This window comes from Brachypodium distachyon, chromosome 1, assembly GCF_000005505.3.
Source record: "Brachypodium distachyon strain Bd21 chromosome 1, Brachypodium_distachyon_v3.0, whole genome shotgun sequence".
NCBI lineage: Eukaryota > Viridiplantae > Streptophyta > Magnoliopsida > Poales > Poaceae > Brachypodium > Brachypodium distachyon.
Window position 1 is genome coordinate 28,973,429 of NC_016131.3, and position 27,894 is coordinate 29,001,322.

At 42.0% G+C, this 27,894-nt stretch overlaps 4 protein-coding genes and 1 non-coding gene across 6 annotated transcripts; 4 read left to right on the forward strand and 1 right to left on the reverse strand.

The window, feature by feature from the left end:
* The first annotated feature begins 3,437 nt into the window (after positions 1-3,437).
* Positions 3,438-9,214, forward strand: LOC100827353 (EH domain-containing protein 1). Its single transcript, XM_003563405.4, has 16 exons — positions 3,438-3,707; positions 3,845-3,924; positions 4,026-4,094; positions 4,201-4,258; positions 4,340-4,392; positions 4,490-4,532; positions 4,606-4,667; positions 5,578-5,691; positions 5,813-5,915; positions 6,003-6,052; positions 7,253-7,381; positions 7,454-7,705; positions 7,789-7,868; positions 8,135-8,261; positions 8,346-8,489; positions 8,746-9,214. Exons 1-16 carry the CDS (start codon positions 3,620-3,622, stop codon positions 8,929-8,931), a joined length of 1,638 nt encoding a protein of 545 aa, XP_003563453.1. The 5' UTR covers positions 3,438-3,619; the 3' UTR covers positions 8,932-9,214.
* A 976-nt stretch (positions 9,215-10,190) lies between these two features.
* Positions 10,191-14,315, forward strand: LOC100828169 (probable glucuronosyltransferase Os06g0687900). Its single transcript, XM_003563408.4, has 3 exons — positions 10,191-11,295; positions 11,398-11,946; positions 13,826-14,315. Exons 1-3 carry the CDS (start codon positions 10,448-10,450, stop codon positions 14,016-14,018), a joined length of 1,590 nt encoding a protein of 529 aa, XP_003563456.1. The 5' UTR covers positions 10,191-10,447; the 3' UTR covers positions 14,019-14,315.
* Positions 14,316-16,857: 2,542 nt separating this feature from the next.
* On the forward strand, positions 16,858-24,193 carry LOC100827862 (RNA polymerase I-specific transcription initiation factor RRN3). 2 transcript variants are annotated; one of them, XM_003563407.4, is made up of 16 exons: positions 16,858-17,013; positions 17,105-17,237; positions 19,557-19,661; positions 19,755-19,826; positions 19,910-19,981; positions 20,057-20,293; positions 20,743-20,853; positions 20,942-21,055; positions 21,177-21,278; positions 21,364-21,432; positions 21,567-21,673; positions 22,089-22,172; positions 22,253-22,346; positions 22,500-22,619; positions 22,807-22,991; positions 23,386-24,193. In XM_003563407.4, the coding sequence occupies exons 2-16, from the start codon at positions 17,133-17,135 to the stop codon at positions 23,675-23,677; spliced, it is 1,869 nt and encodes a 622-aa protein (XP_003563455.1). In that variant the 5' UTR covers positions 16,858-17,013; positions 17,105-17,132; the 3' UTR covers positions 23,678-24,193. The 2 variants fall into 2 exon arrangements, with proteins under 2 accessions (XP_003563455.1, XP_010227381.1); XM_010229079.3 differs by lacking the exons at positions 16,858-17,013; positions 17,105-17,237 and adding an exon at positions 18,597-18,743.
* Positions 18,513-18,612, reverse strand: MIR5202 (microRNA MIR5202). Its single transcript, NR_126953.1, has one exon. It is a non-coding gene; the product is annotated as a microRNA MIR5202 (primary transcript).
* A 182-nt stretch (positions 24,194-24,375) lies between the features above and the next one.
* LOC100828467 (probable 2-oxoglutarate-dependent dioxygenase At3g50210) lies at positions 24,376-27,790 on the forward strand. Its single transcript, XM_003563409.4, has 12 exons — positions 24,376-24,534; positions 24,948-25,063; positions 25,432-25,550; positions 25,647-25,710; positions 25,794-25,861; positions 26,176-26,234; positions 26,322-26,481; positions 26,588-26,607; positions 26,802-26,848; positions 27,005-27,085; positions 27,178-27,267; positions 27,383-27,790. Exons 1-12 carry the CDS (start codon positions 24,501-24,503, stop codon positions 27,509-27,511), a joined length of 987 nt encoding a protein of 328 aa, XP_003563457.1. The 5' UTR covers positions 24,376-24,500; the 3' UTR covers positions 27,512-27,790.
* Positions 27,791-27,894: the final 104 nt, after the last annotated feature.

The window sequence follows — 27,894 nt, forward strand, 5'->3', positions numbered from 1 at the left end:
AAATACTCCCACCGATCCATATTAGTTGTCAAAATATTACATGTATTTAGACACTTTTTAGGCATAGATACATCCATATTTTGACAAATTTGAGACAATAATATGAATCGGAGGGAGTACCAAAGTTTCAGAATTTACGCTCTATTCATTTAATATTTTCCTTGTTAGAAGACAAATTTTTGCATTTGCATTATCTATCACATATAGAAATACCCTATCCTATCCATTTGGAAATCTTGGTTCAACTCCTTCAATACCATATCCAAGATGTTTCATCTTCGCATTTATTGCGATTCTTTCTCAACTACAATTCGAATTGGAATAGTTTTATTACTTCAATCAAATCTTTTTTCTTTTTGAAAAAAGAAAATAAAAGACTATTTCGATTCCTATATAACTTTTATGTATCAAAATATGAGTTTTTCTTGTTGTTTCTTCGTAAACAATCTTCTTGCTTACCATTAGCATCTTCTGGAGGCTTTTTGGAACGAATCCACTTTTCTAGGAAGATGGAACATTTTGGGATAATGGACCCTGTTTTTTTTTTCCTGAAAACCTTATGGTTTTTATGTATCCTTTTATGTATTATGTTCGATATCAAGGAAAGGCAATTCTTTCATCAAAATGAACTCTTTTTTTTCAGAAGAAATGGAAATGGTACCTTGTCAATGCCAATATTCTTTCTTTTTGTACTGAACCGCGAAGGATCCGTCTAAACCAATTGGCAAACTCTTGCTTCGAATTTTTGGGTACCTTTCAAGTGTACTAAAAAGTCCTTTGTTAGTAAGGAATCAAATGCTGGAAAATTCTTTTCTAATAGATACTCGAATGATAAAATTCGATACCATAGTCCCCGCTACTCTCCTCATAGGATCTTTATCAAAAGCTCAATTTTGTACCGGATCGGGGTATCCTATTAGTAAACCCGTCTGGACAGAGTTATCTGATTGGGATATTCTTGATCGATTTTGTCATATATGTAAAAATATTTTTCATTATCATAGTGGATCTTCTAAAAAACGGACTTTGTATCGACTAAAGTATATACTTCGACTTTCATGCGCTAGAACTTTAGCTCGTAAACATAAAAGCACGGTATGGACTTTTATGCAACGATTGGGCTCAGTATTTTTAGAAGAATTTTTTACGGAAGAAGAGCTACTTTTTTCTTTGATGTTCGCCAAAACAACCTTTTTTTTTTATTTTCGTGGATCGCATGGTGAGCATTATTTGGTATTTGGATATTATCCGTATCAACGGCCTGGTCAATCCTCGTAATTAATTATTAGATAAAACTAATAGAAAGGAAAGGGTTGATGAATGATCAGGATAAACCTTTCATATTTTTGCATTCTGAAATGTTCTTCATAATTTTTGCATTCTGAAATGTTTTTTATATTATAATAAAGAGTAGGCGAATCCACTTACTAAATGAAAAAAATTAGTATAACTTTCTCTTTGTAATAGAAATGAGCCATTTCCACATAGGGAAAGTCATGTGCAATGAAAAATGCAAGCACGGTTTGGGGAGGGATTTTTCTCTGTTGTAACAGGGAAGAATTATCTACTCCATCCAACTAGTTCTAGGTTCGAGTCCCAGACAAACCATATGGAAAGTTGAAAAGAGGAATCAGAGTTTTTAATTTACCTCACCGCAGGATGTTTCGTTGCTTTGCTGCAACAACGGAAGCCTAGGGACACCAACGTGATCTCGCGTATGTCCTGCTTTGCTAACCTCTAAATTCTAATAGGGAGTACTCCGTTTTAGAATTTTGAGCAAACTTTTAAACTATAAGTCAATTAAACATGATATGCAGGATCATTTTTTCATCCCTGTAAACAAAAGGAAGAGGAAAATAGGTTTGGTCATTTGGAAATTGTTGAATGCTGAACCGTAGTGGTTGGCCCTATTTATCCCAGGGGATGATGATATTCTTTTCCATCATGTGTCCACGCATCCCTTCGTCTTGCTTCTCCTCTTCTCCGTTCCTATCTCTTCCGACCATGGTGACCGTCGCTCTTCTCCTTTGTCAACGCATCACATGGGCTGGAGGATGTTTGTCGACGCATCACATTTTCCGTTAGGTTCCTCCAAAAATGGAAGTTGCTAAACAGATGGTGTGATCTAGTCAAAGTGTGGAACGACACTAGCTTGTGGAGCCCAAACGGTTAAAAAGAAATAGGAGTATATGAAATCAAAAATACTGCACGTTAGCTTAGGTTGACTATGTTGCCTTACCTTATTCTATGGGTAAAAGTTATTCAAACAGGAAGATTGGTAAAATTATGTGGGAAAAACGAAATACGAAGGTCAAAACAGTAAAAACATTTCAAGTCTCAGTTCATATTTCAAACGCCAAAAGGAGATGACCTGGGAGGGAATGAAGCTACACATTTGTTACCTCTTGTATATCTGTTTCAAGACAGACATGATATTTTAGATGGAACCAACATTTTTTTTCATATAATTATGTTAGTAAAAACAGTTTTGGTGTATCTGAGTTTCCTGATTTTTAGTTAGAGATAAGTTGATTTCTCAACCGTTGGATATGATCCTTGCTTTAAATTCTTTTCTTTGCGGGCAATTCATGCTTTAAGATTCGAAACAGATGATGAAAAAAACGAAGGTAAAATGAGATCTAGATACTGATCAAACGGCTTTGATTTGTCAACTTAGATCAAGTCTTTTTTTAAAAATCGGACAACTTAGATATAGCCACCCTAGTGAAAAGTACAAAATTATGAAATGTTTTTCATGACAACTTTTTTTATCACTAGTTTTTTTTTGCATGTCTCTATTCCATGAAAATGAAACAAGTTCACAATTCACATTCCTTGTTACAAGCATTAAAAGGTGCCCCAATCAACCAAATCAGCGCGTGAAAAGGTCGTGTGTTTCACACGCAAAATCAAGCTAGCGTTTCGATTGCAGCCACTAGGTAGAGGGTTGCTTGTTAAGTAGATCAAATAGTTTCTTGTTTATTGCCTCATTTTTCAAAAACTTTTCTGTTCCTTAGACTATGTATTCCCGTTGTGTTTTGCATAATGGAAAAAGGAGAAAGCTCGGTTTGAAAAATCATAGTTTGATAGGTGGATTGGGTGGGCTTGAGAGAGAGACATAAAGATGATCTTGAATTTGATTAAGTTATTCAAGTTGAACAAATAACTCTCTATCGACTGCTCCCTCCATTCTATATTAATTGACATGTACGTTGAGTGCGGGACGAATTGAACCGAGCAATGAGCCACGGAGTACTCGTGAGGTTCATCTTTCAACCTAATCCTGAGAAGAGCTGCCCTCTAAAGTTCAAATGCTCGTAATCATAATTTCTGAAACATTAATAGACAGTCCAGGATTAAAACGAACACGCGCCGGATCTGGTCCAACGGCCTCGCGAGTTCGTTAATGTCAACGGGGTTGGGCAGCTCGGCAGCAACCTGGCGCGTGGTTTCGAGCCAAACTCCAGTCATCATCCTCCGACTAGTAAAAGCCATTTTTTGAAATCGCTGTTTACCACACAGCGACGCCACGTCGCCGCGGTAGGGTTTTTCGCCTTTGCTTTCTTTTCTCCCAGCTGCAAAAGCGGGGCACCAGCGGAGATTGAGGAAGAGGGGCGCCATGGAGATCGGGGGCCAGTACCCTGGGAGCAGCTGCTCCAAGGAGCACCAGAAGATCTACCAGGAGTGGTTTGCCTTCGCGGACTCAGGTCAGTTCCACTTCCATCCAAATCCCCTGGCCCCTCTTTCTCCCATTTGACACTCAATCCCCTTTTTCGTCGCTTGCGATTTGATCCGATCCTAATCTGTTCGCCGCGGGCTGACGGACGACGTTGTGTGCGCGCAGATGGCGACGGCCGCATCACGGGCCCCGACGCCATCAAGTTCTTCGCCATGTCCAAGCTCCCCCGCGCCGACCTCAAGCAGGTACACGGCCGCCTCTCGCTGTTCCTTCCTCTTCTCTGTACTACTGTAGCTGGTTTTCGTTTCTAATGTGCTGAGTTCGTGGAACCGCGTCGCGTATTAAGGTCTGGGCCATTGCGGACTCCAAGCGGCTGGGGTACCTCGGTTTCGGCGAGTTCGTCACGGCGATGCAGGTTCTCTTCGCTATTCTGACGTGTTGAATCGATCGCCATGCCCTGTGCTGCTACTAGAAGGTTTTGGTTGTTGTCGACTAGTGACGGGTTTGATGCACTTTGGCAGCTCGTCTCTCTGGCGCAAGCGGGGAATGAGATTACTCAAGACAGCCTTAAGCGTGACGGTTGTTGCTAGTCACTAAATTAATCACCTCTTCGATTATCGGTTCATCGAATGCTAATTAGTTTATGCTGATTTCTGCCAGATCTTAGTAGCTTGAATCCTCCAGTGACGGAGGGTTTGGATGTTCTGCTTGCTGTAAGTCTATTGTGCCCCAGTGCTGCGTCTTTAGTGTTTACCTTGTTTTTCTGCTTTATACCACTGCTCTGTAAGGGTGATGATAATTGCTTTTCAGAAATCCAAGCATTTGGCAAAGAGGGTCGATCCGGATATTGATGGTAAGGATGCACCCTTAAATATGAAGTCACACCATGGATAAATATATCAAGCAAACCATTTAAATCTATGCAGGATTTCCTCAGGCACAACCACCTTCAACAAACCATTGGTTCAGCTCAAAGTCATCAAAGAAGGTAGTGCTCATGTTCTTCCTTTATTTTTGCTTGTTGGACCGAAGTACTAGGGAGACTTTAAGCTCTTGCAAAATGTTAGCAAGTTTATTCCAACATGTTCCTTTGCTGGATAGTATATCATTTGCTGTTTTTATTGAATAAATGAACTGTGAGAGTTTTCCGATGTGAAGAAATTCTTCGTATATGAGATAGGAGGTGAGGTGAAGCTTTGACGTATACTTCAAAGCAACAGTTCAAAAAGTCCTGTTAATTTTGGACTTTGAATCTAGTTATCCTCGTAAGGTTTAACTTTGTTTTTCAGCAGGGACCAGCTCCTCCAAAATCTTAGAATTTATGCAATACTATGTTTGAAGAGGAAGCTCTTGAGGTCAAAATTCAACTAATTATGAGAACCTGTTGTCTTTTAAAACTATTTTTTAAAGGAAGGTTTGACGAAAATATACAATTTTTTGATATTTCAATGATTGGTTAACAAGGGGAAAAAGATGTCAAACTCGAGTCATTTGTCTAGTGCATCTGTTCTGTTCCCAACCAAGTAGAACTTAATCTTTATGTGTAAACTTGTTGATGAACCCTTGTTCATTCTTAGGAGATTTTCCTAGTCATTTCAATCAGAGCTTGAGTTGATGAACTTGGACGAAAAAGGTTACAATTAATCTGCTGAAGAAATTCTCAGTTGTCCTACAAAATGTTTATGGGACACCATAGAAAGCGTTTGAACAATCATGCCTTATGGACTTGAGTTTTTTTTTTCTTCTGTTGCGCAATATTAAACATTCAGATTTGCTTGCAATTAAATTAAATAGTAAGGTCATGTTCCCAATGCGGCAATTGACTGACACATTATACTATTTTCTCGAATGACATATTTGTCATTTATGCTGACCTTGTTTATGATGTATTTACACAGATACCTCTGACTGCTGTTACTTCTGTCATCGATGGTTTAAAAAAACTATATGTCGAAAAATTGAAGCCTTTGGAAGTTACATACAAATTCAATGACTTTGTTTCCCCGTTACTGGTAAATACTTGTATTCTCAGTATCTGGTTTCTTCACGAGTTACAAACTACTACTTTCTTCATTTGTTATGTCTTCAAAGTAAGCTACGTATATGTACAAAATAATTTTATCCCTTTTGCAGACAAACAGCGATTTTGATGCAAAGCCAATGGTTATGCTCTTAGGTCAATACTCTACGGGGAAAACAACTTTTATCAAGCATCTGCTAAAAACTAGCTATCCAGGTTATGTACTTAGCACATGTATTTTCTGTAGCTTGCCAGGTTAATATGATAACAAGCTATGTGACCGTTGATATTCTGCATTTGCAGGTGCCCATATTGGGCCAGAGCCAACAACCGACAGATTTGTTGTTGTCATGGTAAACTTTAGCATTTTAAGTCTTTTATCTATAGGAATAGTAGGTGGGTCAAATAGGGATCACCACTAGATATGATTTGTGAAGGAAGTTCAAAAAGATAACTGGAAGAGTCAGCTTGCTTTTTTTAAAAACAGAATATATTGATTTCTATTTTATAAATGGTTTACACGCGCTGAAGTTTGAGCTGGTCTAACATTGATGAATTAATGGGAGTTGCTTTACTAGATTTTTCTGAATGCAAATCATCAGATTGAAAAGTTATATTTCCTTATGTAGAAAAGCTTAACTTACATCTTGATTGGCTTTTAATAGGATATTGCCTTCACATATAATATAACCACACATTAGATGAATCATGCACGGATAAGAACATCAATTTTGCACCTTGGAAAGACTGTAACCTATCTTTTTGGTACCATTTTTAAAATCCTTGAAAGGTCCATGAGAACTTTATACTGCATAATAGAAGAACTAAAGTCTTGCTTACATAAACAGAAGATGAAGACACCAGCTGATCTAGGTTCTCCACTGAGTGGAAATATTACAAAAACACAGCACTAGAGTGCCAATGCTCATGTCACAATGTTCTTAGGTGTCACAGGAGACGGAAAATCAGTCCATTAGGTTTCTTTGTTTGTACAGCTAACAAGAATTGAAATGAATACAAGTGTTCATTCATCAGTGGCCTATTCTGATAGATGCTTGTATTTCATCATTGATTCTGTGTTGGTGAATTGTGAGAATGGCGTCACTTCTCTAGTTTATATTATTGTAGCCCAGTGGTTCATTGATTAGCATTCTTAACCTTTTTGTCAGTTTCCTCTGATTCGCCAAGCTATAATTGTTTGTAAGTACATGATCTATGATGTCTGCTGATTTCTCAAGGCTTTGTTGGCTAGCATAGTAGAAGTGTAAATGTGCCTAGTCAAGATTAACTTTTTTTTTTATTTAGAAAGAAGTCAAGATTAACTTTAGGACCTCATCTACTAGATTTTGTATTAATTCCTGCTTTCGGAGCTTATCAGTAAGGCTAAGCACCTGGAGACACTTTTGATCCATTTTTTAGTTGCAACTTATATCAGATGTTGGTGCAATGTAAATAATTCGAATTGCCCAAATACTCAGCTAGTATATAACATGTGCTTTTGCCTATTATAGTTACTTCAATTCAATAGTTCTGTTAACTCTTCTTCTTACCAGTCAGGACCTGATGAAAGGACTATTCCTGGGAATACTTTAGCTGTTCAAGCAGACATGCCTTTTAGTGGTCTTACAACATTTGGAACATCATTTCTATCCAAGTTTGAATGCTCTCAGATGCCACATCCAGTAAGATTTAATTTGATGCATGTCGAAGGATAATGGTTATCCAGAAACTGATACCTAACTTGTACCTTGAAGCTGTTAGAACATATCACGTTTGTCGACACACCTGGTGTTCTTTCTGGTGAAAAGCAACGGACTCAACGCAGCTACGAATTCACTGGTGTTACATCATGGTTTGCTGCCAAGTGTGACCTTATCCTTCTTTTGTTTGATCCCCATAAGCTTGATATCAGTGACGAGTTTAAACGTGTCATTGGATCTTTACGTGGACATGATGACAAAATACGTGTAGTCCTGAACAAGGCAGACCAAATTGACACTCAACAGGTATAGTTGTTCATTGTTCTCTCAGTATGTCTCTGATGTTTTGTTCTTGGACTTTTATGTACATAACAGCCGTTTTCCTGCAGCTTATGAGGGTGTATGGCGCACTGATGTGGTCTCTTGGTAAAGTATTGAACACCCCTGAGGTGTCGCGAGTTTATATCGGGTAACTACTAACTGCTAATGCCTTTATCTTTTTGTTTCACTCATATGGCCCTATCTATGGTATTTTACCAGGCTGCTTTCAAGTTACAATCTTGTCAAAACTGATTGAATATTACTAGTGGTGCCATAGATGTATTTGTCTATCTCAGTATTGGCATACTTCGAATTGCTTTAGCTATGTTGTCTGAATCTTGTGGTTGTAAAGTTGTGATGACTGGATCACCCCAACATGCTGGAACATAAACTCACTTCAAAATTGACCTGCAGATCATTCAATGACAAACCAGTAAATGAATCAGCTGTTGGTCCAATCGGAAAGGAACTATTTGAGAGAGAGCAGGATGATCTCCTTTCTGATCTAAAAGATATACCAAAAAAAGCTTGTGACCGCCGGGTAAGATTTTTCATCATCTGCATTATTTTTAATCCTGATTTCCTCGGTTTTCCTGAATTATCACCATTGGTGTATAATGTGCAGATCAATGAATTTGTTAAACGTGCAAGAGCGGCTAAGATACATGCTTATATAATTGGTCATCTAAAGAATCAGATGCCTACAATGATGGGCAAAGCTAAAGCTCAACAGCGACTTATAGACAATTTGCAGGATGAGTTTGCAAAGGTATGTATTTACCTGGCTATGTAACTATGACGCCATAACCATAACCATAGTCAGTTGTTCTTTGTCCAGGTGCTTGGTTTTGCTGTTTTGGTATATTTACATGATTACATTATACCATGATATTACTTGCCAAACCAGCTTTGCTCAATAATTACATTCTTATTTTGCTGGTTTGGAAGTTTGTCTGAGTTTCTGCTTTTACACACTTCGTATGTAATAATTTGAATGCTCTACTAATTGTTGTCTCTTGGAACAGGTGCAAAGGGAACATCATCTTCCTGCCGGAGATTTCCCTTACGTGGAGCACTTCAAAGATGTATTGGGTGGCTATAGCATTGACAAGTTCGAGAAGGTCAAGCCCAAGATGATACAGGCGGTGGACGATATGCTTGGATATGACATCCCAGAGCTTCTCAAGAACTTCAGAAACCCTTACGAGTGAACAAACTTCTTGATCGGAAGATGGCTCTGGTTTGCACCAGCGTTCCTATCCCCAGATTGTGGAGGTTGCGATTGTCTGACCACGCCCAAATGGTCTGTGTTTCATGTCCTGTAGGGTGTTGCTCCGACATTCTACCATTGCTGTACAATTGTATGCATAGGAACCGGAAGCGATTGCTCAGCTTTTCCCTAGAGACCTGTCATGTGGAATGCCATGTAAAGAATCGGATGATAGCCACATTGTTTCTTCAAATGAGTATCTATTCCGCATGTTGAACACTTTATGATGTAATCCTAGCCATTCCAAAACGCATGGTCTTTTAGTCATGGCCAGGTCTTCAGATGCATCGCTGTCTTATAATTTTTGCAAGATTGTGTTAATAAAAAATTGCAGAATTATGAAGTGTTGGTATTAGTTTACTAACCAATTCATTTTTATAGATATCATCAATAGTAAAAGTTACTCTCTCCGTTCCATAAAGATTGACACGAATTTGAATTAGAGCTAATTCAAACCCGTGCCAATCTTCATGGAAGGGAGGTGGTATTAGAAGTTATACGACACGTGAAGAATGAATATTGGGACCGCTGTGACGTAGCCTTTCTGAGTAGCAGTCTCCCTGATTTGCTGATTCTGGAAGCTGTATTAAATTAATTTTGGTAGATCAGAGATCACCTTTTCGTCACCAAAGCTCGGGTACAAACCTGCTTTTTATTTGTTTTGGATTTATCTCCGCAATGAGTGCGGCATAAAAAAAGATCCTTCGCAGTTGCTTTAAATGCCATTTCTTATGATTAGTACATTCCAAGCCGCTCGATCAACATTTGACTATCCTCGTCCTTAAGTCCCTCCATTAGTATACTGCGCAGCTAGAACTTACAAGTGACTGTGACTTTCAAAATTATCAACAAATGGGAATTGGCCAAACCCAGGGTTTATTCGTAAACACCCAGATTACTCTCGAGTCAGGAAGTCGTATAACCTGAACCGACACTGCCCTTTGAAGTCAAACGCGTCTGGCACAAACAAAAAAGAATGTGTCTGGCACAAAACGTGCACTCCCTCCTCGCCGGCATGCCGCACCAATAATTGTGCACGTTAAACAAAAGTAGGCAAAACCGTGGAGAAAAACATGGAGCAGACGGACAACCCGTAGCCGAACACGCGCGGAAACGCTGCCGACCCGCGGCCCAGTCTCCGCCGACCCCTTCCGCGCCCGCGTCCAAATCCCCCAACCCGATACACGCTTCCGTCCACCTCCGAGCACCAAACACAACGCCCTTCCTCTTTCCCTTCTTCCCTTTTCCACACTGACCACCCAACGATAGCCAGCCCACCGCGGGGCACCCGCAATTTCGTGCACCGCACTTCACCCACCACCTACCCTCCTGCCCCCTCAAAAACTATCCATCCACCCTACCGGCGACCGATTACGATCGATTCGGCACGACCTGAAGGAGAGAGGAAGGACGGCGGAGGAGGAGGTGGTGGTGGCCAGATCTGGGTAGCTGCGGCGATGATGAAGTCGCTGCTGCCGCAGAGCCAGCTGCGGCGGTCGGCGGCGGCGGCTTCGGCTGCTGCCGCGCGGTCGTCGGGCGGCGGCGCTGAGGGGGCCGCGTCGGACGGCGGCGCGGGCGCGGGCGCGCGGGCCGCCTCCTCGTCCACCTTCTGGTTCCTGCTCCACGCGCTCTGCTGCTTCATCTCCCTCTTCCTCGGGTTCCGCTTCTCCCGGCTCCTCTTCTTCCTGCTCTTCTCCAGCAGCGCGCTCTACGCCGCCTCCAACAACAAGTCCGCCGCCGTCCTCCGCGCCATCACCACCACCACCACCACCACCACTACCACCACCACCACCACCAACACCTTCACCCTGTCCTTCGCCGCCGCCGGGAACCCTCCCCCTTCCAACCCGGACAACTACACCGCGCTGGACGCGGCGGGGGACGCGGCGACGTCCGGGAGCACGCAGAGCCATGTCGTTGTGGGCCGGCACGGGATACGGATCCGGCCGTGGCCGCACCCTGATCCCGTCGAGGTGATGCGGGCGCACCGGATCATGGAGCGCGTGCAGGAGGAGCAGCGCCGGTGGTACGGCATCAGGGAGCCGCGCCAGGTGCTCGTCGTCACCCCGACCTACTCCCGCGCGTTCCAGGCGCTCCACCTCACCGGCCTCCTCCACTCCCTCCGCAACGTGCCCTACCCGCTCACCTGGCTCGTCGTCGAGGCCGGCGGCACCACCAACGGCACCGCGTCCCTCCTTGCACGCTCCGGTCTCACCTTCGTCCACATCCCCTTCCCGGACCGCATGCCCCTTGAATGGGCCGACCGCCACGCCACCGAGAACAGCATGCGCCTCCACGCCCTGCGGTATGCAACCTTTCCTACCCCCTTATAGCCTCCACTGTTGTTTTTCTACGTGAATCTCAGATACTAGAGAGCAGAGAGTAAGGTATTGGTTTGCTTGTATAGGGTGATCCGGGAGAGGAAGATGGATGGTGTAGTTGTGTTTGCGGATGACAGCAACGTCCATAGCATGGAGCTGTTTGATGAGGTGCAAAAGGTACAGTGGATGGCTGCGGTGTCTGTGGGTATCCTTGCGCATACCGGAACGGCGGAGCAGCCACGCCTTAGCGAAGAGGACAAGCAGAATATGCCTCTTCCAGTCCAGGGTCCTGCCTGCAACTCTTCGGGGCATTTGGCTGGATGGCACACATTTAACTCCTTGCCGTTTTCTGGGAAGACTGCCACGGTTGTTGGCGAGGCAGCACCGGTGCTACCGAGGGGTTTGGAGTGGGCTGGGTTTGTACTGAACTCAAGGATGTTGTGGAAGGAGGCAGAGGGCAAGCCTGATTGGGTGAAGGACCTTGATGCTGTGGGGGAGAATGGGGAGGAGATTGAGAACCCCCTTACACTCTTGAATGATCCGTCCTTTGTTGAGCCATTGGGGAACTGTGGGAAGAAGATCCTGCTGTGGTGGCTCCGTGTTGAAGCTAGGGCTGACAGCAAGTTCCCACAGGGGTGAGATTTATTCTATACCTTTTCGTTATGTTTTATTGGTATTTTAATTGCCCTGCTTTGTTCATACAAGATATTACAATAATGTTTGATAGGACGATTGCAACTCTCGTTGATCTCATGAAACCGTGGCCTTGCGGCATGGAAAACCCCTTTTGTGGTTTAGGCCTGACCACACTTACTAGATAGTTGTCCATTTTCAGTATTTTAAAGTTTTGACATGACAATTTGACCTAAGCCAACTATTTATTAGTTACTGAACAAAAAATCGATAGCAAGGGAACTGCGATATTTTCCGGGAAGCTCTGCCCTGGGCAGTTGCCCAGGCTTCCTAGCAAGCTGTCATCGAGTCTCCTGTGAGCTTTGCCTCCGGCGAAGTCAAAGGAATTGTTTTTCTCCATGAAAAAAAGGACGTATATCTCTTAAACCAGGCTACGGCGGCGCTTCTGTGCTGCACTATAGAACCAGCACTGGCTCGGAACTCCCCTCCATTCTCCTCAGTAACCCCCCCCCCCCCCCCCCCCCCCGCCTGCCGGCACCGTTAGCTTGCATAGGAAGCAGCAGTCTTCGTCCCAGGAATGCAGGAAAGCTGTTTTTTTTTCTTTTCTTGAGGGTTGTTTGGCACAGCCCACAAGCAGGAGCCAATCAAATTGACTGTTGTTGAGTCGATCTCGAGGAAAAGCCAAAGATGTGCGGCAGTGGTCAATTTTTAGAGTCTGTCAATTGCATCTATACTACCACTCCCTAGTTCCAAATGTAATACTTGTGCAAAACCGTTTCTTACTTTGCCATGGGATCTCTTAATTTGGATATCTCAGGCTGATGCTGCAAGTTGCTTCCTTTTCTAGCAATTGTACAAGATGCATTGTTTATCTGCATCCATTAGGTTGTCTTTAAAGATATGCTTTCTACCCTTAGGACATCAAGTGATGGAGAGACTATCACTTGTTCCTATTTAACCGTTGAAACAGCAGTATCAGTGTATCACTCTATACCCGCACTGCACTGGGATGCCTTAGTAACTAATAATCTTCCAGTATTGCCCAGCTATATCTGATACTGCTGTACTACTATAGTTTTGAGATAGAGACTATCACTTGATCCTATTTAACCGAAATCGTTGAAACAGCAGTATCAGTGTGTCACTCTATACCCGCACTGCACTGGGATGCCTTAGTAACTAATAATCTTCCAGTATTGCCCAGCACTGGTTCGCAAAAGGAACTTATGCTCATATACAGCCAAATTGACTTCTATAATCTGTCCTAGGGTTATCTTGCTTTTGTATTTAAAAATAGAACAGGTTGTGCTTTTTGCGTGAATGTCTCTGTTAAGTTGACTGCTGTACTACTATAGTTTTGACTTCTAATTTTTAGTGAAAGTGCTGAAGTAATAAACTTAGGTTGCATCAACTATTATACCAAGTAGCATGTGTAGGGTTCTTTTGTGCTCATTAGGGCCAGTGTAGTGTTAACCGGTTAAGTATGAAAGTATCTGTCTATTTTTATGTAAAAAATATAAGATTGATCCCTTTTGCTAGCTTGGTGCCACATGGCAATGTCATGGAAATAAGATTTTAAGTTTTGAATTGGATGTTTTCATGTAATTTGGCGCAAGCTAATTCCATGCGTTAAGATCGGGTCCTCAAATCACTTGGGGACAAAAAGATCGGTTTCTCATGTGAGTTTTTTTCTTTCAAAACTGTGTGCCATAGTAAGCTTCATTTGGAAAGAAAGATGTAGAGCTCTTGATTTCAGTGCAGTCAATTATCAGATTGTGCTATGTTTATCAGACTGTTCAACTGTTCACTCATGATTTTCTTCTCATCTTTTCCCAAGCATTTTTTTTTTGTATCTGCAACTTATTTTTTTTGCTTTTGCAGGTGGGTAATTGATCCACCTTTGGAGGTTGTCATTCCTGCCAAGCGAACACCATGGCCAGAAACCACCACCGAGCTTTCATCTGAGTTGTCAGGCGCCAAGCAAGAGCAGGAGGACAGGCGGCTAACAAGAACCAGCAGATCAACTCGGCCTAGAAGCACCACCACGAAACGGAAGGCTGACATTCAGAACTGAGGCAGGATAAACAGACCATGTAATGTATATCTCACATCCGCGCAAACTATTATAGGAGGCATATCCAGTCAATCTGGTGGGTATTGTGTTTATTTTTTTGCTGATGTTTTGCTCCCGCGGCAGCGATGCTTCATGCTTGGATATGTCTTCCTGTAGAAGACTGTTTCTTTACCAGCAGTTGTACTTGTTGTGCTATAATATACACCGCAATCGGAGTCAAGAAAATGGTGTCTAAATTCAGGATAACCTATATGCATCTGAATTCTGAAGTACTGTGTGATCATTTCTTGAAGCACAGTTTCCCTTTCTCTGGGGTTGCACCAGATTCTGCTAATTAAATATGAAAAAGGAGTAATTCGCTTTTTGATTCGATGTTGATCTGAAAAACGCAAGTCATTCCACGGAGGGTCGCATAGGATTTTTTACCAGCAGGAAGTGCTAAGAACTTTGGAGCTCTTTTGCCAACGGTTTCCAAACCTTGGTCCGTGTGTCCTTGTTGCATAGGAAAAGAACCGATCCTTCGCATTTAAAAAAAAAGGAAGAGAACAAAAGAACCGATCCTTCGGTCCTCACAATAGGCGTGCTATAAATACTAGCAGAGTGTGTTTAGCAAAATCCATCCAAAACCAAAGGGTGTTTGCAAAATCCATCCAAAACCAAAGGGTTTTTCTGGGAAACAAACAAACAAATAATCTGGTTTTGGAATAATCTGAATTGACCTATCAAAAAACAATTCCAATTATTTAATATGAATAATTTGGATTAATTAATGAATGTACTTTTATGTGTCGAATTCCTCGGTATAATATTCTTAGAACAAACCTGTCGCGTTGCTACGGAACAATTAGAAAAAACCGATAAAATAATATTTGTACAACACCATTGATCACTATAGGCAATTCTGATAGCTTTAATCTGTACAAATATTCAATGGGCCAAACTAAGAAAAAGCCCGCGAAGCCGTGCTTTTTCCTGTTGCCCAGTCCTTCACATTCCCCACGGTCTCACCCAAGCACCAACTCTCAAGTCAGGATGCAGGCCCTCCCCAAATTGCCCATTACATGTTCTACACATACCCGTTGGATATTGGGATAATGTGGGGAAGTATGTGGTTATCTGAACAATGAAATTTAAGATCAAAATAGCACTCGTACTCTGTGTTCTGTGAATTGCATGAAGAGAAAAAACAAGCAAAAATTAGTGCTGTGAAGAACGAAAAGCACGAGGGAATCTGCGCTGAACACCCCGTCTGCAAGTAGTAACATCGTGCTCTCCGTTCCCAGGAACCGAGAACCAGAGAAATACTCCGTAGATGACAGTCAAAAAAGCAAAACCTGGATAGCAGTTTGGCCGCAGGGTTGAGAAGAGACTGGAGGCTTTCCACCCTTTGATGACGAAGCTCTTGATGGGGGCGTATATGTCCTCTCCTTGTTCTTCTCCATCGGCGCCTCGCTTCCGCCATCCCCGCACACTCGTCCTCCTCCCTTCCGCCGCGCAGCCATGCGGCGCCAAGCAGAAGAATAGCAAGGCCAGAGCCAGCGGCCCTACACAAGGAAGCAGCACGCAGAACTTGCGGCGGAAAGCCGCAGAAGGGCGGCGCCGACGAGAGCCAAGTAGCGGCAGGGAATTGGGTTTACCCACCATACCCTACAATTTTGATGGCTAATTGCCCAAACCTGCCCCATGTGTGCTGTTGCGCTGCTAGAGGAGATCGAGGGCGCCTGGACCTTCAGGGGGTCATGGAGGATTTGGGATGGGCATCGGTCTCTCTCCGAGCCGTATCACGAGGACAGGGCCAGCAGGGTATGAGATAAGGAGGGCGGCGGCATTGGCAGCGTCCGCGTCTAGGGAGGGAGAGGGCCGCGTCCGCGGCAGAGGATGGAGGCAGAGGCGTCCGCGGCAGGGGAGGGCAGAGATGTCCAGGCTGCCATGGGCGGCGGCGGCAGCGGGTAGCGAGAGAGCGCTGGGAAGGAAACGTAGGGAAAAACGCTTCGAGTCTTTTTACCGTGAGTGGGATGCAGGTGGGATGACATACGGCGGTCACTTCAATTTAATATATTGGTATAGATCTTATATTTTTTTTCTTCTGAAAATAGCTGCAAAAGTAAGAAAAAAAAGAACATACCGGTTAAATAAATTATAAAATAGCCACAAACAAGTTTGGCAATTGAAATTGTAATAATCTATAATGCTAAACAGAGCTGACATACAGTGGTAGGAGTAGTATATACACGCATGACGCAACTTGTATTCTAGTGGAGCATGTGCGCTGTCACGGTTGTTGGTGTGTATACTGCTCCCTCCGTTCATTGAAAGAGTCCATATTAATTTTCGTTAAGATAAAGTTTTGATTAAAAAGTGACTAAAAATTACAAAATACTTTTGATAACAAATCCAATGATACTAATTTTATGACATATTAATCACATACTATTAACATAGTAATTTGTGGTCAAAGTCTTGTCTTAATGAAATCTAATATGTCCTCTTTTAAGAAACGGAGGAAGTAGTGTTGTATATTTACGGGTGCGTAATTTTTGTTTAAAAAAACTCCAACTTAATTTAGGTCTCAAGAATAAATGTCTACTCTTCGTTTGACTTTTTTTAGTGTGGTAATGATTCGTTGACTTGATTACCTGGCTCGCGTGCTGCCCAGGTCCCAGACCCACAGGCCACAGCACGTGAAGCACCTTAGCAGGCCAATAGCACCGAGACCAGCCCACTATCAAAGTACAAGCCATACGAAGATCGCGCCGGCCCATTACCCCCTTCGGCCCATTTAGAATGTAGTTAGGACACGGGTTCTGGACTTCTTGTTCGCAGAAGCAGAACCGGCTCCCGTGCCACGTGTCACCTTAGCGAATAAAGTAGCCGCGCCTCCTTTCCACCGCTTCCTTCTCTCTCGGTCGCTCCCGCAAAAACCCTAGAGACCTCGCGCCTAGCCGCCGCCCCCGCCTCCACGCCGGCCGCTGCCCTTCTTCCTCTCGGTGAACCTGTAAGGTTCCCCGTCTCTTTTCCAATCCCGTTTTTGCCGGCCGGTTCGTGCATCGCAGCGCTAATTCGGGTCGTCTTTCTTTCTTTGCTAGGTATTGCAAAGTGTCAGGGGCAAAGGCGATGGGGGCGGAGCAGCGGCGCGACGACATGGAGACGGCGGCGGATTCCATCAGCGACACCGCGGCCTTCCGGATGGTCGAGCACGTGCTCCAGTCTGTGAGCATGGTACGTAGCTAGTCCAACCCTCCTTGCTCATGCTTTTTTTTGGGGGAAATTTGCTAGAGGACACCGTTATTTTGTGGCCTTTGCCAAAACACACCGGCCTTTGCCAAAACACACCGCCGGAATGGGTCTTTGCCCAGTACCATTACAATTTTGTGGACATTTGCTAGAACACACTGCATCGACGATAATTTAAATCCGATTTTGAACGCTTTTTTCCTTTGTACGAATCGATATTTGACATCTACTAGGGTTCGCTGTTGGTTGAGGTGGCCATTTGTACCCTGTGTTGCTGCACTCTGCATGAGAGGAAACGCTTCGAACAAAGAGTTTGAAAAATTCTAGACACATTTGCTAAAGGGTAGAATGATAATTCAATGTGAAAAAAAGGTCAAACTTTCTGTTTTGGACCATACAATGTATTTTGGCAAATGTCCACGAAATTTTAATGGTACTGGGCAAAGACACATTCCGGCGGTGTGTTTCGACAAAGGCCACGAAATAATGGTGTCCTCCAGCCAATTTTCCCTTTTTTTTGGTTGGCGCTGGGTGTATGGGTGGCACAATGAGTGATTTCTGGGGAGGCCCTGCCGAGTATAGGAGAAATAACTGTTTTTTATTGGTGAAGTTGGCCTCGAATGTTTAGTGTTCTAGTTGGGAACTTGGGATTGCATTTGCTAGTAAATTAAGAATCCACAGCTTCGTTATGTTCGCTCGCTTTCATTTTTAGGGAATTCAAGTCGGAGCTGTGTTGGGTGCTGGTAAATTTAACGCAGTTTTTCAAAGCTGTTGCTTTGGAGTTCATATATCCCTTTGGAGTTCTGCTTGCGTACATGAGTTGAAATAAGGGGCTCTTAATACAGGACGTAAAAGAGCAACCAAAATTATACACAAGGACTCCATCTTATTGAGAATCTCCTCAAGACACGGCGTGATTTTACAAAATTGAAAGAGGAAAGACTTGGTGGATAATAATAAAGTCTACATACTGACCAAATGTGAGAATATTTTAAATAGTAACCAGTGTTCAGTTTGCTGGGATACTTAATGTTGCAATTTTGATGCTGTTTTGGTATTAATTTTAAAAAAATCTTAGTTGAAATTGCTTGTTACCCACTAAAAGAGGCATGAGTAAATATGTTATATGCCGTATTTCCATGCAGCTTCTATCTTCTTCTCTGGGGCTGCATGTGCGAAAGGCAGAGCAGAGCATGTAACGGTTGTAGGGGCATCCTTGCTTTGTGGAGAAGATGTATTGATGTTGGACCTTCCGGACCCATCGACGATTTAACTCACGTAACATAAGTTTGAACTCACGTAACATAATGATATACTTTTTGTGAGTTCAAACTTATGTTACGTGAGTTAAATCGTCGACCTAGGGATACGTGCAGGACCTACAAACCGAAACGGAGGGAGTAGACATCTTGTATTGCTCTCCAAATCCAAGGCTGTTTGTGAGAGAACGCACCATATGGATGTGTCGTGTGGAGTTAGGAAAATTTGAAGGTGATTATTTTCTATAGATGCAATAACTGAATGTAATTTGTGGGTGTGTAGGCAGCGAGTCAAAGGTTCGTCTATTCATACTGAAAACCGCTTCCATGAGGAATTTCCAGATGTTGCATGTTTCTGCATGCAACCAAATAGATTTGTTCGTGTCAGGCACTACATAGTTTACAGAGTACTTGTTTGCCTATGTATTTTATGGAGAAGGACTGGCATAATAAGTCCATAACTGACTTGCTAGATGTCTTTATCTTCATCTTCACTCGTGTAAAAGACTCAATTGGTGGCGGTGGTCCGTCACCTCTAGACCGTGTCTTTTTCTTGTGTATCACTTGTTTTTTCTTTTACTGGTTGTGTATCACTTGTTGATTTGGCACACATTATTAGATGAGAACTTATATTGATCATATGATCTAATATAGTTGATAATAGTACACCATCTTTCTTAAAGATGTACTTTTTTAGTCTGTAGCAATGCACAGGTATGTTGCTAGTAACCTACAATACATCTGTTGTTTATTGGTGACTTACATGGTTTGAAGTTCTTTCCTGTTTTGTCTCTGCTTATTGAGTACTCCTTATTGCTGTAGCTGTGCATTAATGATTACCATATCATACACGCTAGAGATAGGAACTAAAATGCTGTTGTTTATGGATGATTTACATCGTGTGGAAGTTCTTTCCTGTTCTGATTCTTTGCACTTCAGTCTGACACCATACTAAGAGTCCTTCCGCCCATCGGGTTTTCTTGGGGTGTCACCGAACTACAAGGAACACTTTTTTAAACTATTGACACCCTTGCCCTTGATTTAGGATCCATTTCTAGTTGACCCAAGTGACAGAGAGCAATACGATATCTTGCTGAACATTCTAGATGCTGTCAAGAAAAGGAGTCTAGATGATGAGGCTTTGCTTGTGGTAAGTCATCAATCCTATTTCTATTTACCTAGCTTTTCTCGTACTTTATTCAACATCACTTCTGATAAATGAACATATTGCCTACTTTTCCAGACGACCCTGAAGGCATTATCGGAAGCAGTATCCAAAATAGACATGATGTACCATTATATACTTTTGAACAATGTAATGTATTACTGAGTATTCGCTCTTAAATCACTATTTGTTTTATTGCATTATTCAGGTCTTACTAAATGCATTCTTTTCAGATATTTGGCATGTGCATTTGGTTCTTCCAAAGGGATACAAGGGATGCTTATTTGGATTTAATCACCAGATTGGTATTCCTCTGAAATTACTTACCAAGTTCACTGCATAATCTGTTTATGTGTTTCTGACATTAATTATTCATGCAGGCTGCCGTGGCAGATAAGTATCTCAGAGAATGTTTGCAGGTGGTTGTGAACAACTTTACTCCGCCTGGACCACTTGTTCCATACATGGAGCAGCCAAGATGGATTGCAAGGAAGAAGGAAATTTATTTCCAATTGCACGAGTGTTTGAAAACAATCTCTGATACTGTACCTTTAGCACCAAGGATGTTAAAGGATATAATAGATAGGAGTATGCCGAAGTTATTTGATAACAAAGCTGTAAGTGTGAAACTCAGTAAGCCATTCTTTGTTTCCGTTATAATTGTGTTGTTTCTGTATGTTGCTTTTCCTAATTTGCTTGAATTATTACTAGCCAGACGATGTGTTTTTTTTTTGCGATGAATGATACATGCATGCTGAAAAAGTAATTTATTCTCTCCATTACACCTTTCGGTTTAGGCTAAATATGTAGATCCTACATCCCTACATATTTTCAATGCCTTCGCAGATCCCATCTTTCTAACAACTGCTGTGTCATCATTTTGCTTCTGTATGTTTGTGCAAAGGTCTTGTTAAAAGCTTCTTCCATATCAAGTTATACTTGACATTGCGCTTTCTTGGTAATTTTGTGTAGATAATATATGGCGTTTATGCACGGAAAAAGTCAGCCGACAACTTTGTTTATTTGATACAGCATCATTTCTTACTTTCTGTTAATGTCTTTGCAGAAGATGGTCTCATTTGTCGAGTGCATGATGGGGCTTGATACTGACCGAATGGGGGACCTTATTGGAGCTCTATTGCTGGCGAAAGTTGTTGATTTACTTACGGAACTGGATGTATGCACCTATTACTTTCAAACTGCTTATTTAAGTCTATCCTGTAACTTAATTCTTGACATCATTTGTTGATTGGTGAACCATTCAGGTTAATATAACCTTGGAAGATATTAATCAAGAGGAACATAACAAAGGTATATTTGATATGGAGCTTGAAGATTTGGATGAGGATGAGGATGGCTTTGGACAAGAAGGAACAAAAGTTTGTACATTATACTAATTATTGCCTAACTAATTGAGAAGTTTTTTTACAACAAAACTGATTCAATATTTTACATTCTTGTATAACTGAGAGTTAACTCATGGCCCATTTCATTGTTTAGGTCCTTCTTGGAGGAAATGCATGCGCCGAAAAGCTTGATGGTTTAATGGTTGTTGTCTGCGAGCATCTTAAGTCATGTGCAGAGCATGGTTATCTAACTAAGGTGAGCCCCTTGCTTAATTCTTCTAGTGTATCAGGAAATGTAGTTGTCTATGAAATTACTCATGTTGTGGTTTGAAACCGGACAGGAATTTGACACTCTGAAAACAATCTTTCGAGCCTCTCTGCTGAGGGTGCACAAATCTAAATTTGCTCAGGTCAGGATCCACTGTTATTTGGTGCCAAACTAGATTCACTGGATTTTCTTGCTTGTATTGTGTGTATTCACCTAATATTTTCTCAGGTGCTTTTCACTTCACCTTTATTTGACACTGCTATTTTAAATTTGCAGTTTATCATGTTTTATGCCTGCTCACTCGATCCTGAAATCTGCGGTCTTGAATTTGCTATTTTTCTTACCGACACTTTTACTAAGAAGGAAGAGGATCCAATTTCTAGGTATGTGTTGCTGATCAGGAATACGTTCTATGCATATCGCTTCTATTTGTCTGTCCTGTGTTATTGACTTATTGCTCGTGAGCCATGGGCCCATGGTAACTCCTAGAGTCTGTTTTGGTTGTTCTTGCACTTTACTCGTACTTGGTCAATAATCTTGTGAATGGTATTTGCATTGTGAACAGTTGTGGTGAGCTGTGCCTTCTTGGCTCTTTCAGTCACTGTTCATAGACATGTCATTTTGGCACACTTGTAACAAAAAGTGTTCACAAACAAAGCATAATATATACATCCCTCATGAACATTAGTGGAAGATACAGTAAACAGTGAATAGTATATTTGATTCTGATTTCTGTTTATAGCTTAATTTGATGGATAATTTGTACATGGCAATTGCCACTTATGTTTTGAAGTACAGAATGTCTGCAGTTTCGTATGTTGGAAGCTATTTGTCCCGGGCAAGGTTTATTTCTGCTGATACGGTTGTTGGTATACTCAAAAGGTTGCTACCGTCAAGAAATTCTCTTTACAATTGATTTTTTTTTTTCCGAAATCTGAATGTTTTGTATTCTCTTCACACAGATTAGTTGAATGGTGCGTTGAATATTGCGACCTTCAAAACAAAAGAGGGACCATAGCCAAACCAAATCATCAAATATTTTATGCCACCTGTCAGGTATTACTTCTATCAAATATTATGTCATTTTTCAAACACATAATTCATTTGTTAAATTTTTACGAGCACATCATTTAGTATTAGAAGTGGGTTTCCTGTCCTGGTATCATATTATCTCTTGTACACTTATCTGTCATATTTTCAAACCTGCAGGCTGTGATGTATGTCCTTTGCTTCCGCTTGAGATCTATCATGGATTACCCAAATCTTAAATCAGAGCTTTTTCACATGCCTTTTGGATTTCTCTTGACCCACCCACTGGAACCTCTAAAGGTTTGTATGGCATCATTCTACGCCTCCTTTGATATCTCTGCTTATTATCTAGGGAGTAGTGATACTCTCTTTACATTATATGTCCATAAGCGGCTGCATATTTATGTTTTCTTTTCGGAAGTCATTAACTGCTAATAGTATGCTGTCTTCCATCTTTGATGATTTACATTGTCTTTTGAAATTCCAGGTGTGCTTGCCTTCAATAGTAAACGAGTTCCTTAGACAAGCCAAGCCTGCCGGGTTGTTCACTGCATTTGTGGATCCAGCATTTGAAGATGCAATTGAATCTGATTTGTCCAGGACGTTTGGAGGAGTCAATAGACTTGACGTGTTCTTCCCGTTTGATCCTTATTTGCTAAAAGAATCAGACAGGTTTGCATCATATCTTTACTTAACCCCTTTCTAGTGGCAATTCACCAGTCCTCCTTACCTTGTTTGTGCTATGTGGATTACAACGATCTGTCTACCAAGCATCGTTGTGGTTGGACTATGTAGGCTCAAGAATTATAGTTTGACATAGGCTGTTTGGAATTAAGTTTGTGTGTTAAGTGCCTCGGGCACTCTTGACCATAACTTGGTTGCTGTTCTTGTTATTAATGTCTCCGTCGTCCTAATATCCCCTTGTGCCAGCTGCAGTTATAGTTTGACATAGGCTGTTTGGAATTAACTTTGTGTGTTCAGTGCCTCCAGCACTCTTAACCTTAACCTGGTTGCTGTTCTTGTTATTAATGTCTCTGTCGTCCTAATATCCCCTTGTGCCCTGCAGATATATACGTCCAAATTTTGAGTACTGGTCCATGGTCAAGACAACATACAGCAATGACAACGGTGATGATGATGATGATGAGCTTGGGGACATTGATGCTCCTGGAACGAATGTGGGCAGCTTGGATGATGACGTTGAAATAGATATGAACAGTGATGATGGCTTGGAATACTCGATGAATAAGATGTCTATAACTCCACATCGCCCTTTCTACCATCCAATGGCCACAAACGGTGACTCTGGCCTTAGCATGCCTGCAAGGATCAGACCTTCAGTGAGCCCTCCATCATAGTGGGCCACTTTGGGATCATGATATCAGAAAACTTATCTTTACTCCATTGAAGAAACAGCCAGATACTTGAAGTTGCAGCTGGGCCAACATGTACAAGGGTATGACTATCAATCTGATACTGGGAGCTTTGTTTCGTAGTTTGTAGGGTCAAACAACCCATTCGTTGCAATGTATCCCGCCTAAACAGGTCCGTTTATGGGTTAAAATGTAAAGTAGAGATTTGTCTTGAGAAAACCGTCTTCAGTGTTAACGAGATGATAAACTAGGCATGTACGTACATCTCCGAGATGTATTAGTAAGACAATGAATGTCCTGATGTAGAATGGTTTATCAACAGGTTCATCCTGGGAACAGCAGCGGGGTGGCAGGTCGTGTTGAATGTTGTTGTTGGCTGTGGATGTAAAGACTGTAAAACATGTCGTGTACAGCCGGTTCGTGCGTGCTGTGTGCTGTTCGAACCTGGATTACAGTCGGTTTCATTTCATCCAAAAGTGTAGTCATCAATTCAAGACGTTATTCTCGTGAAATGGGGTTTCCGTATGTGCAACATTTTTCTTTCCACTGGCCAGTTCCATGACCATCAGAACGGCCAGAAAGCGTTCTCAATCTTTTTTTCGCATTGCGTCCACACACAGCGGCGGGCTGGCCATAAAAGTTGCGTACAGTACAGTTGTGGTGTCGCTTTCATCACTACGTAGGCAAAACAGCACAGCCGCACTGTCTCACCTGCCATTTTGATTGCTGATCCTGCCGTCACTCTCCTTGTCCGGCCTCATCGCTCGCTTATCCCCAAATCCCAACCCCCCCTCTCTCTCTCTCTCTCATGGGTTCCGACTTCAAGGCCATCCCTCTGATCGGTACGCTGTTTGTTTAATTTATCAGTTTATTCCATCATCATCGCCATATCTACTGGTGGATACGATTCCATCTGAGAGATACAGATTCCGGAATCCAGGCTTTCTTCAGAATAAATCTCGCCGCACTCGTACTTGCAGGCTTGCAGCAGATTTCCCTGCTGCCAAGAATCATGAGTTATATTCAGTAGAATTTATCCCCGCAAAAAAAAAATCAGTAGAATTTGGCACCATATGCCCCAGCGTCCCATGGAAAAAAAGGAAAAATGTTATCCTTGAGGAGATAATAGAGAAAAACGAGGCTACCGAAAATTCTCGCTGCAAGCACAGGATAATGATACAGTTGATGCATTGTTTATTTCTGACTCTTTATTTGTCTTGAAAAGATTTCTCTCTTTCCCGCTTTGCATGATCAGACATCGGCCCGCTTGTCGAGAAGATCGACGATCCAGACATGGTCGGCGACGAGGGTTTGCTGGGCGTCGTCCGGAAGTTGGACGATGCCTGCAGGGAGGCTGGATTCTTTTATGTGGTAATTGCTCATTAAACAAATGTTTGTGATGGAAATATGAACTTCTAAGAAGATTTTTTATGTACCGATTGGAGCAGGCTTGCTGGTATTTTACTCAACTTTATGTTGTTGCAGCATTGTTTCAGCTATAAATGGAAAGAAATTCCGTTAGGAATTTACGAACAATATGCTGTACTGAGTACTGACATCAATGATAGAATGGTGTCTGTCCATGTTCAATTTATTTCTGTTCAGCTGGTTTCCCCACCTTCTGTTGGATGAACACAAATTGATTCTGAATGTTGTTGAATTCACATGTTACACCTGAAAACAATGTGCTGATGTCTAAGCTAAGCTAAGGTAAAATGATGTTTGCACATTACTAACAGAAAGGACACGGGATAGCGGAGTCACTAATGACGGAAGTTCGGGATGTCACGCGCAAGTTCTTTCAACTTCCCGATGAGGAAAAGTTAAAGATCAAAATGACACCTCAGAGTGGGTATAGGTGTGGTTTCTTAAACATTCATCTTGTTTCCTTAATTTGCAGCTCATTGTTTGGTCCTTTTTCTAAAGATAAACTTTGCATTGGGTTTATTGTCAGAGGGTATCAAAGAGTAGGTGAAAATGTTACCAAGGGTAAACCTGATATGCATGAAGCAATTGATGTAAGTTTACCTCTACTGGAATCTTCTTCTCATGCTTGTTTAGGTTGTTCTAAATTGCTAAATCATGTGAACAAATATGGTAGTGCTACACGCCTATCGAACCGGGTAAATATGGAGATCTTGCTAAACCAATGGAAGGATCTAATTTGTGGTATGTTTCCAAGTTTCTGTTTCTGTTATTTATTCTCAAGGCATATATTATAGTAGAGCACCACATGATTTTGATGTCTAGGAGAAAAGGTTCAGTTCCTGGTTGTTTTTGCGCATCAGAAAATTAATTGCTGATTATTTTTAAAACAAAAATAATGTGAAGTAGTAGTCTGATACTATATTGTGTATTTTATCATGTTACATCATTGTGTACCTACAAATATTTAGTGATGACAATGATCACAATTTAAAGAATGCTCTTTAATACTCAATATACTCCGTAAGTCAGAACGGAATTGTTTACCTTCGATGCAGGCCCGATTACCCATCAAATTTCAAAGTACTCCTGGAAGAGTATTTAAGCCTCGTACGAGGTTCACTTTTGAACTCATCTGAATTACTCTTCTATATCAAACATCGCTAGCGCCTACCGATGTTTATCATGCCATTGTTCATTTCAGATCTTTCAAGGAAAATCATGCGAGGTATCGCCTTGGCATTGGGTGCGCCGTTGGATGCTTTCGAAGGCGGGATGGCAGGAGATGCTTTCTGGGTTTTCAGGTTGATTGGGTATCCAGTCTCAGCTGACATTCCACAAGAGCAACGCACTGATATTGGATGGTAGCGAAAAACATTTCACTATTACTGTTTTGTGGTATATACTGCAGAAATTTATCCTCACTTTGCTTTTTCTTATTTATTCCATACCATCCTGTGGCCAATTCAGTGGAGCTCACACAGATTATGGTTAGTACAGCTCTCTTGGTTGTGGAGCAGCATTGTCTTTATTACAAAGTTAATACCAGCATAGTTTGCTTGCCTCTAAGGAAAACCATTTTTCTTCTTCTTGACTTTTGTTGTCCCCAAAGACCAGTGGAAGGTCTTGCACTTCGTACCAAAAAAATCTTGGAAATCCTTTCCCTCATTTTGTTAAACTGCAGGCCTTCTGACGCTGGTTAACCAGGATGATGACATCTGTGCTCTTGAGGTACTTGCTCCTTCACCACCAAGACTCTGATACAAATCTTGCATTTGTGTATCCCCTCTGCTTCCTCTACCATGAAACAAAAAAAAAGAAGGATTGCAGAAAATCTTTGCTAATAATTGATTTCCTTGTGTCAAAATTATGATTTTTTGGTTTCAGGTGAGAAACCAGTCTGGTGAGTGGATATACGCCAAGCCAGTCCCTGGCACCTTTGTTTGCAACATCGGTGACATGCTCAAGGTTTCTCATTTCTCTCTGCTCCTTTCCCTAACAAACTTGACTGATTGTTTTATGAACTTTAGTCGGTTACCGGTTATCTCATTCGGTTTTAGGTTTGGTCGAACGGGATATATCAGCCCACGCTCCACAGAGTGGTCAACAACTCCCCTCGTTACCGTGTCTCCGTTGCGTTCTTCTACGAGGTATGCATCCACAGATCCACAGATCCACAGAAAAAAGATCTTTTGGAGCAGTTTACACTCAATCTTTTTTCTTTCTTTCTGGGATTAACCAATGGCGCATTCATATATACTACAGTCCAACTTCGACACTACGGTGGAGCCTGTGGAGTTTTGCCGGGAGAAAACAGGGGGCGTCGCCAAGTATGAGAAGGTCGTGTATGGGGAGCATCTTGTCCAGAAAGTCCTCACGAACTTCGTCATGTAAGGATTGGGGGGAGGGGTACAAAAGGAATAAATCTGAAGCACTCCTTCGGGTACTGAAAATGTTGGTGCAGGCCGAGCACGGCGTTCCATTAGTTAATAAAATCCGCGTGATGCAAAAGATGTGCCGAATGTGCCAATGCCATGTGAGAGATACTATTACATGTACTTAGGCACGGCGTGTCGTGGCATTGTTGCGCAAAGAAAAATGAACCGATCTGTGCGTGATCGATTGCCTCCAAGGACTGGCCACTTTGTGGATGAACTCATCTTCTCGATGCCACCTCCTCGCTATCTTTCTTCTCGAGGGCACCTCCTTGCTCAAGTTTCACAGTATCTAAAGCCCACACCATTCCCATATGGTTAGAATAATTGTGTATATCAATA

Excerpts from the sequence above, each read along its gene's own strand:
- LOC100828169 (XM_003563408.4), top strand. The coding sequence starts at position 10,448 with ATGATGAAGTCGCTGCTGCCGCAGAGCCAGCTGCGGCGGTCGGCGGCG. Across the intron at positions 11,296-11,397 it reads ATGCGCCTCCACGCCCTGCG|GGTGATCCGGGAGAGGAAGA; the intron begins GTATGCAACCTT and ends TTGCTTGTATAG. Across the intron at positions 11,947-13,825 it reads GACAGCAAGTTCCCACAGGG|GTGGGTAATTGATCCACCTT; the intron begins GTGAGATTTATT and ends TTGCTTTTGCAG.
- LOC100828467 (XM_003563409.4), top strand. The coding sequence starts at position 24,501 with ATGGGTTCCGACTTCAAGGCCATCCCTCTGATCG. Across the intron at positions 25,551-25,646 it reads ACACCTCAGAGTGGGTATAG|AGGGTATCAAAGAGTAGGTG; the intron begins GTGTGGTTTCTT and ends GTTTATTGTCAG. Across the intron at positions 27,086-27,177 it reads ACATCGGTGACATGCTCAAG|GTTTGGTCGAACGGGATATA; the intron begins GTTTCTCATTTC and ends ATTCGGTTTTAG.
- LOC100827862 (XM_003563407.4), top strand. The coding sequence starts at position 17,133 with ATGGGGGCGGAGCAGCGGCGCGACGACATGGAGACGGCGGCGGATTCC. Across the intron at positions 21,279-21,363 it reads AGCATGGTTATCTAACTAAG|GAATTTGACACTCTGAAAAC; the intron begins GTGAGCCCCTTG and ends GAAACCGGACAG. Across the intron at positions 21,433-21,566 it reads ACAAATCTAAATTTGCTCAG|TTTATCATGTTTTATGCCTG; the intron begins GTCAGGATCCAC and ends TTAAATTTGCAG.
- LOC100827353 (XM_003563405.4), top strand. The coding sequence starts at position 3,620 with ATGGAGATCGGGGGCCAGTACCCTGGGAGCAGCTGCTCCAAGGAGCAC. Across the intron at positions 5,916-6,002 it reads GCTAAAAACTAGCTATCCAG|GTGCCCATATTGGGCCAGAG; the intron begins GTTATGTACTTA and ends CTGCATTTGCAG. Across the intron at positions 8,262-8,345 it reads AAAAAGCTTGTGACCGCCGG|ATCAATGAATTTGTTAAACG; the intron begins GTAAGATTTTTC and ends TATAATGTGCAG.